Source organism: Chenopodium album, chromosome 6, assembly GCF_948465745.1.
Source record: "Chenopodium album chromosome 6, dcCheAlbu1.1, whole genome shotgun sequence".
Classification (NCBI taxonomy): Eukaryota; Viridiplantae; Streptophyta; class Magnoliopsida; order Caryophyllales; family Amaranthaceae; genus Chenopodium; species Chenopodium album.
The window spans coordinates 20,498,090-20,511,162 of NC_137839.1; the positions used below are offsets into that span (position 1 = coordinate 20,498,090).

The 13,073-nt window shown below is 34.8% G+C and overlaps 1 protein-coding gene across 10 annotated transcripts; it reads left to right on the plus strand.

Annotated features, from left to right (window-relative positions):
* Positions 1-1,727: 1,727 nt before the first annotated feature.
* On the plus strand, positions 1,728-7,883 carry LOC145635945 (uncharacterized). Of its 10 annotated transcripts, none has more exons than XM_081687340.1 (9): positions 1,734-2,721; positions 3,061-3,167; positions 3,259-3,297; positions 3,936-4,613; positions 4,859-4,999; positions 5,076-5,153; positions 5,241-5,336; positions 6,598-6,943; positions 7,038-7,883. In XM_081687340.1, the coding sequence occupies exons 6-9, from the start codon at positions 5,128-5,130 to the stop codon at positions 7,176-7,178; spliced, it is 609 nt and encodes a 202-aa protein (XP_081543466.1). In that variant the 5' UTR covers positions 1,734-2,721; positions 3,061-3,167; positions 3,259-3,297; positions 3,936-4,613; positions 4,859-4,999; positions 5,076-5,127; the 3' UTR covers positions 7,179-7,883. The 10 variants fall into 10 exon arrangements, 7 of the variants coding, with proteins under 7 accessions (XP_081543470.1, XP_081543467.1, XP_081543465.1 ...); XM_081687342.1 differs by having other exon boundaries at positions 3,085-3,167; XM_081687343.1 differs by having other exon boundaries at positions 3,122-3,167.
* The last annotated feature ends 5,190 nt before the right edge of the window (positions 7,884-13,073 follow it).

Genomic DNA, 13,073 nt, shown 5'->3' on the forward strand with positions numbered 1-13,073 from the left:
GTTGATTTGCAGCCTGAAGTTGATCAGTTTATACGTTCACGTAGCATGAAGAGCAACAACATTAACATGGATACTACTAGCAAAGGGTTAAGGCATATACAACATCAAAATAATGCTTCTAATTATAATTATAATTATGATTATGGTAATAAGCATGGTTCTAAGACGATCAACAAGTTTCATCAGTATTAGTTAATGGGTTAATTAGTTAAGAGTTGCAAAATAAGTTTCATTAAATTTCCAAGTGTGAAAAGATAGATTTTATTATGTGAGTATTTTTGTTTAATTTTTCCCATTAATCGATTGGGAACTTTAATTTGGGGGGTTAATAATTTTTTTTTTCTTTTATTTGGTTGATTTGTGGTTATTGTAGTGGGTGAAGCTAAAGTAGATACCATCGTCAATTTGATGGAAATAGTTAGAAAAGGTGAATCCATTATGAATTTGGAATGTATGTTCAATTGTTTATATTATCAACTACTATCGTATTTCTTTGGTTTATGTATTTTTTTTTTTCTTTTAATCAAGGAAATTTTTTCGGAAAAAATCATTTATAATCACTATTTTGTTGGAAAAAACCTTATAAAATTTTTTTGGTAAGGAGATTCCAGTTTGTAAAATATTTTTGTTGAATTGAGATCTCTAATCACTCAATTAACCACTAATTTCCCTTTAATTCTTCTAATTACTCATAACTTTCACTAAGTATTTAATAAGTAAGTTGATTTATAATTTTTTTTTAAAAAACCACCCTCTCCTTCTTCCCCTCCCATGGCAGCAACCCCCTCCCAGCCTCCACCATCTATCTCCAGCCGTCGGCTAGAACCCCTCACCCTCGCCGACCACCCTCCTCCGGAAAATTAACCACCCATCAATACCACCTTCTGCCATAACCACAAACCAGAAAACCACCCCAACTGGAGGAGAGAGAAAATTTGCCGGAGAAAAGCGCCGCCAAATTCGAAAACAAAAGGAAGATAGGAAGAAGTGGATGAGAAAGAAAATGAGACGAACATAATCTGATAATCGTGAGGATAAGTTTAACGGTCTAACAATGTTGAATTGGGGAAGAAGAGGAGAGAGAGAGAAAGGGTAATAAGAAGAATGGTGAATTGGGTTCCGGAGGAGGGTGGCCGGTGAAGAGGAAAGGGAGGGGGTGGGTTCGGCGCGGGTGAGGGGTTCTAGGCGGCGGCTGGAGATGGTGGAGGCCGGGAGCGGGTTGCTGCCATGGGAGGGGGAGAAGGAGAGAGTGGTTGACCGGTGGTGGTGAAGGTGGTTTTTGGTTTTTTTTTGGTTTTTGGTTTTTGGTTTTTGGTTTGTTTTGTTTTGTTTTTTTATTATTTATAATTCAATTTAATTATTAAATCTATAATCTATAACTATTATTAAAGTTATAACCGCTGACATCATCTTTATATACATGTCAATTTCTAATTAAAAAATTTTCTCTAAAATTGATTATGACATCATCTTTTTTTTTCAATCATTTTTTTTCCCATTTTTTTTTGTCTTTCCAACAAATAAATTCAAATATCAGGAAGATTATTTTGTAAAAAATAAATAAAATTACGAGTATCAATTATTAAAAACGCATTAATTGAGGTTTCAAAAAAAAAAAAACGCATTAATTGAACTTTTTCTTCCTAATAGTACTCTTTCAAATGATTTGTTGCTAAATTATTAAATAATTAATAATATAATATCAATAAATTAAAATATCTTTTAAATTCTTAAATCGTGCATCGCACGAGTACTAATCTAGTACTTAGTAAAAGTTATGACTAATTAGAAGAAATTAGTGTAAATTAGTGGTTGATTGAGTGATTAGAGACGTCAGACTGTCTTCAACAAAAATATTTTATAATCTGGTTTCTCCTTGCCAAAAAAAATTTATAAGTTTTTTTTCCAACAAAATAGTTGTTATAAATGGTTTATTTTGACAAAATTTCCTTTGATCTATTATATTTTGCTGAGAAATTGAGACTTTTATATTGTAGTGATCTTTTCGTGCAATAGAATGATCATTAGACCTGTGTACCTTTGTTTCTTAATTTAAAAAAATAAATATGTTGAAAAGCACATTAATTTTTAGGAAATTTTTATTTTTGCATAAATTTGATTTAAACTACCCATCTAAATTATTATTTTATTTTACCCCATCAAAACCCAAAAATATAGGTTTTGCCAAAGTCATTAACCCTCACACTTCACAAGTTGACCCGTTAGATTCGGAAAAAAAAATAGGAATTTTATTAAAAAAAAACTAAAAAAAACTATATAAATAAGAGGCGGCCCAGGTTAATAACCATGCTAAACTTGGGCCGTTTATAACAGGGCAGAATCGTCAATTCAAATTCAAAAGTAAGGGTCAAAATGTCCAAGGGGAATTTGATGCCTAACTGCTGTTATGTTGGACGTTACTTTTCCTTGCTTAACCATGGTAACTTGCTGTTACAGCAACCCAAGACACCCGACTTTAATTATGAGACACGTGTCCTCGTCTTCCTTACTTTGTCGGTGCCTTTTCACTCCCCTCATTGTTTGTTTGTTTCCTGTTCTTTTACCTAGCCGGAACTTGAATCCTTATGCATGGAATGAATCGTTTTAAATTTTGCATTTCTCATCTACTGGTTGAATAGCGATTGTTGTGGATTTGGTCTCGAATGCTGTTGTTCGTCGATCTGGGGAAATTGCGGTGGAATTTTGTAAATTCTTTGGCAGGTGCGTGTTGTGTTGGCGTTTCATCTAATTTGTTAGCGTTTTCAATTTGTTTGCTATAAAGTAGGTGTAAATTTCGAACTACTCCTATTTGTTGGATTTTTTTTAATAGTAATTTTCCAATTTTGATTGGCTTTTGATTTGCATAAGTGAGATGAAAATTAGGGGTTTTATTTGTATTTGGTGGGTATGTGTAATTTCTGATTTACTACGAAATGTTTGCATGTTCACATTCAATCTATATTTGTTTGCAAATGAGAGGGAAAATAGGGGTTTGCTACTGATTGCTACTTTAATTGCGTTTATTTATCATATACTCCAATTTTCTGCGTTTTATAACAGAATTGGCATTTTGACGTCGGGTAGGTGTTTAGTGAAGAGTGTTGTTTTTCATGTAAATTAGGCAAAATATTGCGGAGTAAATGTCGAAGAGGAAATTGGAGCTGAAGGTATGAGTTCACATTTACTTTCTGTTTGTATCTTGTAATGTATGTGGTGATTAACAAATTGGTACTGATTAAGCATTTGTGTCCAATGTAGGCTGGTTGTGCAAGGTCGAAAAAGAATTTGGTAGAGAAGGTATGATATTTTCATACAAGTTCAGATACTAATGCTCGTAATAGAATGATTCACATTGGTTGAATTGTGTTTGTTACAAACTGGAAACAGGACATTGTTGGGGGGGGGGGGTCAAGTGAATAAAAAAACAGAAGCACTGAATCCCCAAGGGTGTTAAGGTAGAACAAAGGTTAGTCAACTCATACAACCTTGTTCAAACATCATGTTGAATAAAAAAACAGAAGCACTGAATCCTCATGCTGAATATTTTTCAAAGAATTTCAAAATTCACTAAAACTTTTGGAATTCAGGGCCCAAAACCTTAGGAAAAAGTATAATACTTCTGCCCAAATTGTTGTTGTTGCTTTTGAAATTCTTTTTAGTGTATTTGATGAAGACCCAACCAGACACTATGACCAGATTGACTGTGGGACCTTGCAACTGATTTGGGGAATTTTATGTAATTCTTTTCTTTATTTTAGTGAATTGAATTATGATTATTTTGTAATGGTTTGAAATTCTGTCATAAACATAACAACACAGCATGGATCCTTTACAATATGTCATTAAATTTAAATTACTGAAACATATGTAGTTATACAGCTAGTCTCATAAACAATATGGCGTAGTTTGAAAATTATCAATTGTTGGTTTGCCAGGCACCAAATTTGACTTGCCATGTGGAGTCATTCGGAAGAATATGTCAGAAGTTTGACGAGAGAAGGAAGAGGTGGGTGTCTGAAATGGGGTTTTCTGGCCGCCTTCATTTAGCTTCTGGGATGCATATGCCTAGGCAGTTGGCATACTGGTTGCTGAGTCGGGTGGATCCCATTAGGAAGATGCTGATTTCTCCCAAGGGGACTGAGTTTAAGTTGTCCGCGAATCAAGTTTATTGGATACTTGGCATCCCGAATGGTGGCAAGTGTGTTCCCTTGAAAAAAAAATATGAGGCTAGATGTGAAGGAGCAAGTTGAGAAGTTTCTTAGTCGATACGGCCATTCATGGGAAACAAAATGCCGGAGATACGAAGGCCGTGCGTATGTTGTCAAGGGAATCCATGTCAATTCCACTATAATGGATACGGTTGAAGGTAATTGGGAAGAGAACAAGGAGGCTGAATTTAAGACACTATTTCTCATTCTTTCACTTCATATGGACAGTCGCCACGGTTATCTTCCGATTTGCTGCCTGCTGTGACTTGTGCAAATGAGTGTGATAAGTATGACTGGTGCAACTTAGTGTTGTCAAAATTTCTATCCTCCGTCTCTTCATTTGCGAAGCGCTTGGATGCAACAGGAAATGGTGGTGGTAGCGGTGGCTGCTTGTTGTTTATTGTGGTTAGTACATTAATCAAAATATCCTTAACTGATTTTGAAGTCGTGAGTTTGATGTTGAACCCGCGTTTTTTTTGTTCAACATATGATTTTGGTGTGTTGTTTCCTGGCACAGCATTCCTGTGATGGTTCTTGGCATAGTGTTCTTTTTTTGTGCCTTGGGTGTTTGCTGTCTTGGATGTGTGCTTTCTTATCCTGACATATTTTCCTGTTTTGCTGTCTTGGTTGGTTTTGTATTGTCACCGTAGGTCTTTTACCTGGATCGGCTTATCAGGGATCCCCTTTGGTGGGGGACATTCCCCCGAATAACTGTTTGGGGCAAACATGATTTACGTCTTGCAGCCAGAGATGATCGTATTAGCGATGTTGGTGAATTTGGCAAACTTGGGGTATGTTTCTCATCTGTTGTTTGATAATTAGTGAACATCTGTTCCGCATTACGTAGTTACAGTTTCCGTTTGACAGATGTTGGCTGTTGCTTATGGTGAAACCCACCCTCTAGACGCGAGGGATACCAATGGACCTCCTGAATCATGCTGTAAGGTACAATATAGCAGTTGATAGACAAATGTATTCCATGCTATCATATTAAAGGTTTAAGTCTGATAATATTACTTCCTACACCTGCAGATCGAACTGCCAGAAACGAACTCATCCCCAAAGCCTAGGCGAAGGAGGCCTTGGAAGGGAGATGTTGTATCATGGTTCAAATAAGTACGGCCAGAGGTACCTATTATCATGTAACGAAATGTGTATTGTATTCTTGATGAGTTGAATTGTTACTGAGTTTGGAATGAATAATTGGACATTAAAGCTTATACTGTGAAACAAAGGATTGGGCTTAGCTAAAACCAACTGAGACGGCCTAATTTTACTAATCGTTTTCGCCCAAACTCATATATGATGATTTTAATTAGTTTGGACTGAATAAATTGACATTAGGTCTTATAATGTGAAACAACGGTTTGGGCTAAGCCCAAACCAAATGGATGAACTAATTATTTCTAATTGTATTCGTCCAAACTGACATTTGATGATTTAACATTTGGGCCTCGCCCAACCTACTACATGGCCAATCCAGATACCAAATCTCCAAATAATTAGATTTGAAATCGCTTGCTCCTTAATGACTCATGGTTATATAAATTTAGTTGTCTATCATAGCACTCCTTAATCAATCCGTCTCCTAATTTCGGACAACTAAATAAATAATTACGAGTATAATTCTTATCCCATATTGCACAATACAAGATCATTATTTACAACTAGTGCACACCTTTTTTTTTTTTTTTTTTTTTTTTTTTTTTTTTTTTTTGTTTTAACACATAGTAGCAACATATTTAATGTTTTGTATTAAAATCAGAATCACTACCCACAACATCTCCCTAATATCACCTAGAGTATGATCAGTAGATATTTGATTTCTTAGATGCATCTGTACTAGAGTATGATCAGTAGATATAACTTTTCCTAATCAATGCGCATTACCTAACAAAATATTTCACACTTTACCAATTATAATTCACAGTTTACAAGTTATCTTTCATTGAGAAGATATGTTAAATATGAGTAGTAGTGTTTGATAAGACAATTCATACTTTTTATTCTTGAAAATAATATTTTTACAATTGTTTTCTGTTGGTGTAGGATAGTAAAATACAACATAGGGTATAGGGTTGTACTAGACTATGGTATAATATATTTTAGGTTAGTAGTAGACTATGGTAAAATATAAAATAGGTGGTCCCAACACCTTGTCTATAAATTTATGCATAGTTCTTCATTCATAATATCAGAACACAACAACCTCTCCAACCTATTACTTAAAGTACCTTACGAAGCATCTCTAAAATTTATGCATAGTTCTTCATTCATAATACCCTCCTGGTTTTTATGGTGAGAGAGCACCTTATTCCCTTCACTTATTTAGTCATAACAACAATTCCACCCCAGAGATTAATTTCAACGAGTATGTGTACTTCTATAGTGACACTGGCCGCCTTTCAAAGAAGGTTGTTGATGGTGATATCCTTCGGGCCATCATAGCCAAACCAGTTGAAAGACAAGGAATGCTTGACAAGCTGCTGATGGTGAACGAGGTGGGTGACATCGCCTCGGTCCATTTACCAAACTTTGCCGATGTTCAGGCGATAATTGATGAATTCGGAGACGGTCAAGTTGAGTATGATGGAGCCACACCCCTTGTCCCGAAGAAGTTGAAGGAAAAGATAGATCCAAAGCCCATAATCCGTCGAAGTGGTCCAACTTACACCATTGGCGAGAAGTTCAGCTGTGACTTCGGATCCTACACTGACGACATTGTCTACTTCCAGGTTTGGTTTAATTTACTTAGCATACTTTGTTTTAATATTTTGATCATTAATCATTATAATAAAATTAAGATGTTAATGTCTTGTTTTGTCCTAGGTTCGTTCTCCTATGACGTGCCTTACCTTTAATGTGTTCCGAGACCAATTTATGGACGATGATCCGTCTAGCCGCTATTTTACAATTGAACTTTACTCTAAGAGGGAGGATGATAAGCCCACTTTGGAGTTATGGTGCTAGTGTCATTATGTGGAACGACCGAAGGATTTCCAGGCCCTCTTTTAAGCCTCATTTCACCGAGGTAGTTGCCACTCACAAGCCTGCGTTGATGAGTGTCACCGAGGTAGGAGCCCAGATCACCAACTGCAACCGGATAATTGAAGCACTCGGGACAACTATGTCGTGGGAGGTAGACCCGGGGCTGGGGATACATGGGGGTAGTGTTGTTTTCTGGGATCCATCAAGGTTCCTAGGTGTGGTTCAGGTGTCGGTGTCTGATATCCCCCTCCGCGTTGTGGCTACCATGAGGGCGGTTGCGGACTGATTATTTGAATTGTTAGCCTTTTTCCTTTTTTTTTTTCTTTCAATTATTTTAGGTTGATAATCCACATTTCTCCTTAACCTAGTTCTAATTGCTTATTAATTTTTGTTATATTTTACCCCTACAGGTTGGAGGTGAAACTGATCTGGTGGTGGTCTGCTTTGGAGCTATCTGTTCTGGTGTTCTGTGATTTCTGTTCTACTGTATGCTATTTCGAATGTTAACTAAATTAATGTTATATTAGTAAACGAATTTTCTATGATTATGTTTGAGTTAGTTCAAATGTATGGTGTTTAGGTCAATAATGTGTTGTCAGTATGTGTTCTAGCCTTCTAGGATAATTTTATGTTATTTTGTCTTCATATTGCTTTCGTGTACTTGGACTTTAATATGTACTGTGACTGTTAAATTAATGTTATGTGTATGTTGTGTTAATTGTGTTTGATTCTTACTAATGGTGGTTACTATTATTATTATTATTATTAATAATTTTTTTATTAGAGGTGGTGGTTATTATGTTGTTACACTAAAATGGACTTATTCCCAACTAAATTAAATTACAATTGGACTAGACATCTTCAAATCCTTTTGTATACAAAAATAACACTTTATGATAATGGATTTGTCTTACTCCACTAATTTATCAAAATTATTCATCTAAAATTATAGATTGTACATATTTGAACTTGGATACATAGATCATAACGGCATTTAATTTTTTTAACCATTACTGCTATAGTAATTTTTTTCAGTCTTTTGATTTACAATACTTTCTCTTTTTTTTTTTTTTTCTTTTTTTTTTTAAAAATGATAATATATTTGTAGTACTACTTATCCTCTTTTTAAAAAGGTGAATAAACTTCTCATCACTATTTTTTTGAAAAATTAATCTAGTTTGCGATTTTCATCTAATTTAAAATTTATTCAATTTTTTTAATTTTAAGGAACATACGATCATCTTTATTGTACTGTACACTATTATTCAATTATAACATAATTAAAATTACTAACTGAATAAAAACATATTACAGAAAATAATATTAAATGAAAAAAATATTAAATATTAAATCTGATGTAGTACAATCCTAAGTTACCAAGAGGTGGACAACACCATAATATAGCAGACCCTCGTACATTACAATACGCAATTACACAATAAATAGAATAACAATACAATATTCGGAAGTCTTACACTACATATCAATGACTCTCCATTTCCTACTGTCACTGTCAACACTTACATTTACCTTATTGGACAACACCATAATAGCATACCCTCCTACAACACCCATTGATGAAAGACCATGCATTGAAGTCCAGTTAATATGCTTGCATATGAATCTAGCCATGTGAATGGACACCCGCGTCTCCGTTAGGAGTACTATATCCGGCAGCTGCAGTTCAATCAAAAATTCTAACTGCTCCATGAATGACTTCCTGCCCATATCCCTACAATTCCACGTAACAAGTTTAGATTTACTCTTTGTTTTAGTATGGGTGGTTGTGAACTGCAACGTAGCTTTCCTACCGTCCAAGAGGTGTCCTCCCAATCAAGACGAATCGACGGAGATGTTGTTGAGGCTAATATGGGCTTCAGTCACAATTATTTTCAAGTCGTCGGAGTAGCTATTCACTTCCATCACGTGAACCCCTTCTGATGCAATGGAGAAGGATTCCATCACGTCGGGTAACCCCGAAGTTGGGTAAATAATGTTCTTCACGCTTGAAGAAACCAGATGTTGGGCACTTATTCCTTGTGCACCTCCCTCTTTCAAAAGTGCCCACCTTACTGACATTTTCAACGCCAATGGTAGCTAAGCTAGGTCTGATAAATCGGGCACGTGTGCCGGATACAACCCTTTGCTATGTAACACCACAAGGTCACTATTTGATTTTTGCCACCGCATATCCACGCCGCCACCTCGCTTGCCTCAACCATCCTCACGACTATTGTTCCATCACTTGCGATTCGATGAGATTGTATAACACCAAACAACCCTCTACCTAGAAATGGATTTCCTCCCACCGGACGAAGTGGTTTGCTAGTGATGTGGATAGTGTTTGTGGTTGGAATTAGGTATGACACTTTCTTCATGGTGAAGGTAGGACGATATTTGTGTTTAGTTATTTTCTTGTTCTTTGTTTTTAAGGTTTTTGCAGTTATTTTGAAACAACTCAACGGTACGTTTATAGTGTTTACCATGGCTTCAGACGGTTTGGTTTTGGACGTTTGTCTTCGCATCAAGAATGACTTCTTTATAAATAACATGGAAGATGTGGCGCGAAATAAAAGCAGCTCATGTTTTTGGCTCCAAAACAAAACATTCAACTTGGCGCCAATTCTAATAATTGTCTCTAACTGGCGCCAAACCATTAAATGTTTGTGTTATGTATATATATTTTATTAAAAAACATGCAAAATAAAAGGCATCAAACCAAGTTTGTATATTGGCATGCCTTTCTTGCCGAGTCATCGATCCTTCACCCCCTTGCAAACTTATCAATACTAGACAATAATCAACACATTTTACTGAATACACGTGGCACGATCTTGCAAGATGGAATAAAGTGTATGCAATTCCTTAAACTATAATTCCCATAACTTCCTAAACAATACAGTGAATAGTAAATTGATGTTGGGGCCTTTGTGGATTAAAAAAGTAAGTACGTCTTGAAGTTTGGGGAAAAAAAAATGATATACCCTTCACCAATCTACTATAATACCCTAATCCCTTTAATATATAGAGCGGGAATACCCTAATAAATTTCCAAGAAAGGGAAATCCAATTCCAAAGGCAATTTTAAAAAAAAAAAAAAACTAAAAAAAGGAATTACCCTTAACAAATCTACTATAATACCCTAATCGCTTTAATAAAGAGAGCGGGAATACCCTAATACATTTCGAAGAAAGGGAAATCCAACTCCCAAGGCAATCTGAAAAAAATAAAAATAAATAAATGATATACCCTTAACGAATCTACTATAATACCCTAATCCCTTTAATATAGAGAGCGGGAATACCCTAATACATTTCGAAGAAAGGGAAATCCAACTCCCAAAGCAATCTTTAAAAAAAAAAACAAAAATATTGATATACCCTTAACCAATCTACAATACCCTAATCGCTGTAATAAAGAGAGCGGGAAAACCCTATAATACATTTCGAAGAAAAGGGAAATCCAACTCCCAAGGCGATCTTAAAAAAAATAAAAAATAAATAAAAATGATATACCCTTAACCAATCTACTATAATACCCTAATCGCTTTAATATAGAGAGCGGGAATACCCTAAACATTTCGAAGAAAGGGAAATCCAAATCCCAAGGCAATCTTTAAAAAAGAAAAAGAAAAAAAATGATATACCCTTAACGAATCCACACAACCCTAATCCCTTTAATATAGAGAGCAGGAATACCCTAATACATTTCGAAGAAAAGGGAAATCCAACTCCCAAGGCAATCTTAAAATAAAAATAAAATATAAAAATGATATACCCTTAACCAATCTACAATACCCTAAGAGCAGGAATACCCTAATACATTTCAAAGAAAGGGAAATCCAAATCCCAAGGCAATCTTTAAAATAAATAAAAAAAATAAATGATATACCCTTAACCAATATACTATAATACCCTAATCCCTTTAATAAAGAGAGAGTGGGAATACCCTAATACATTTTGAAGAAAGGGAAATCCAACTCCCAAGGCAATCATAAAAAAAAATGATATACCCTTAACGAATCCACACAACCCTAATCCCTTTAATATAGAGAGCGGGAATACCCTAATACATTTTGAAGAAAAGGGAAATCCAACTCCCAAGGCAATCTTAAAAAAAAATTTAATAAAAATGATATACCCTTAACCAATCTACTACAATACCCTATTCGCTTTAATATAGAGAGCGGGAATACCCTAATACATTTCGAAGAAAGGGAAATCCAAATCCCAAGGCAATCTTTAAAAAAGAAAAACAAAAAAAAAAAAAATACCTGTAAAACAAAAATTTTAAATCTGTAAAATATAGATTCAAAATAAATGCAACAAAGTGTGAATTTTATTAATTTGATAATTTTGGGTACAATCTCTAATTTTATCCTCTGATTCGATCTCCACTTTGACTTTGACGTAATTCAAAGATTGACTTGATTCTCGAACGAGGGCCGTCGAGGCTTGATCTCGATCGAAGATTTGATGTAGACCTCTGACTTGTTATTGACCAAGACCTTTAATTTGTTGTTGACGTAGACCTTTGACTTAAATTTTTGATTGAGGGCCGACGAGGCTTGATCTCGAACAATGACTATTTGATGTAGAGATTTTGATGATTTGAAGTCCTTCTTTCCTTCGTGTTAAGGGCCTTCGAGGCTTGATATTTTCTTGATTTGAAGTCCTTTTCCTTTGAATTTTTCCTCTCTAGGTTTTTCTCTCTGTTGTTCTCTCTCTAGGTTTTCCTCTCTTCAAATGAATTAGAGAGTCTCTATTTATAGAGTAAGACAGCCTAGGGTTACGGTTTAATGTACAATGGAGTTGGGCTTTTGACTTGGTAATCTTGATTTGGGCTAATTTATATCATTTCACCCACAATAATTAATTTTAAATAAATAGTCAAACCATTAAGTTAAGGTATTGACTTTTGACCCATATAATATCCGATGTGGCACTTATATAAATTTTTCGTGCCTACAATACCCTAAACCAATCTACTATACCCTAATCGCTTTAATATAGAGAGTGGGAATACCCTAATAAATTGCGAACAAAGGGAAATCCAACTCCCAAGGCAATCTTAAAAATAAAGAAAAACTAAAATATAAAAATGATATACCCTTAACTAATATACAATACCCTAATCGCTTTAATATAGAGAGTGGGAATACCCTAATACATTTCCAAGGAAGGGAAATCCAGCTCCCAATCAATCTAAACTTGCCTTAAAAAATTAAAAAAAAATGTCTTATATAACGATATTATATTTTTCATTATTTTATAAGAATTTCGACATAAACCATGTAAAATTATGTGCTTTATTGTAATAGTACTAATCATGTACACATGTGTTGTCATTACTTTTATAAATCACGTACTAGTACACTTTCAAGACAAGTAAATTAATTATTTCAATTTCATAATATGTATTTTTATTCGTATTACAAACAAACGTATTTTAATTCATATTTTAATTCGGACTTTCGGATTGGATCAAAATATCGAATTATAACTCGTATAAGGTTGGATTAGATTTGGTACGAATTTGGATCGGAATGGCCTAATCCCATCGTAATCGCTTATAAGTTATAACAAACATGGCATAACAATATTTTAACAATAACAATATCACCACAAGACGTCATCCATAACACACTTTATTTCACCTGGCTACTAATTCATATTTCTAAGTACTAACAATACACAACCACGTGAAGGATACATAATTCAACATCAACATTGATTAAATTCCGACTTATTCTCCTCATACTCATTCTTGTGTTGCTCGTCTGAACAAAGGAGTTCAGGCATCTACGTCACTTGAAGCACATCCCCCGAAAAACTTTCTTTGCTTTCTTAATGGTGGGTTGCGAAATGTTGGGTCCAC

Excerpts from the sequence above, each read along its gene's own strand:
- LOC145635945 (XM_081687341.1), top strand. The coding sequence starts at position 5,128 with ATGGACCTCCTGAATCATGCTGTAAG. Across the intron at positions 5,337-6,597 it reads TCAAATAAGTACGGCCAGAG|TGACACTGGCCGCCTTTCAA; the intron begins GTACCTATTATC and ends GTACTTCTATAG. Across the intron at positions 6,944-7,037 it reads ACGACATTGTCTACTTCCAG|GTTCGTTCTCCTATGACGTG; the intron begins GTTTGGTTTAAT and ends GTTTTGTCCTAG.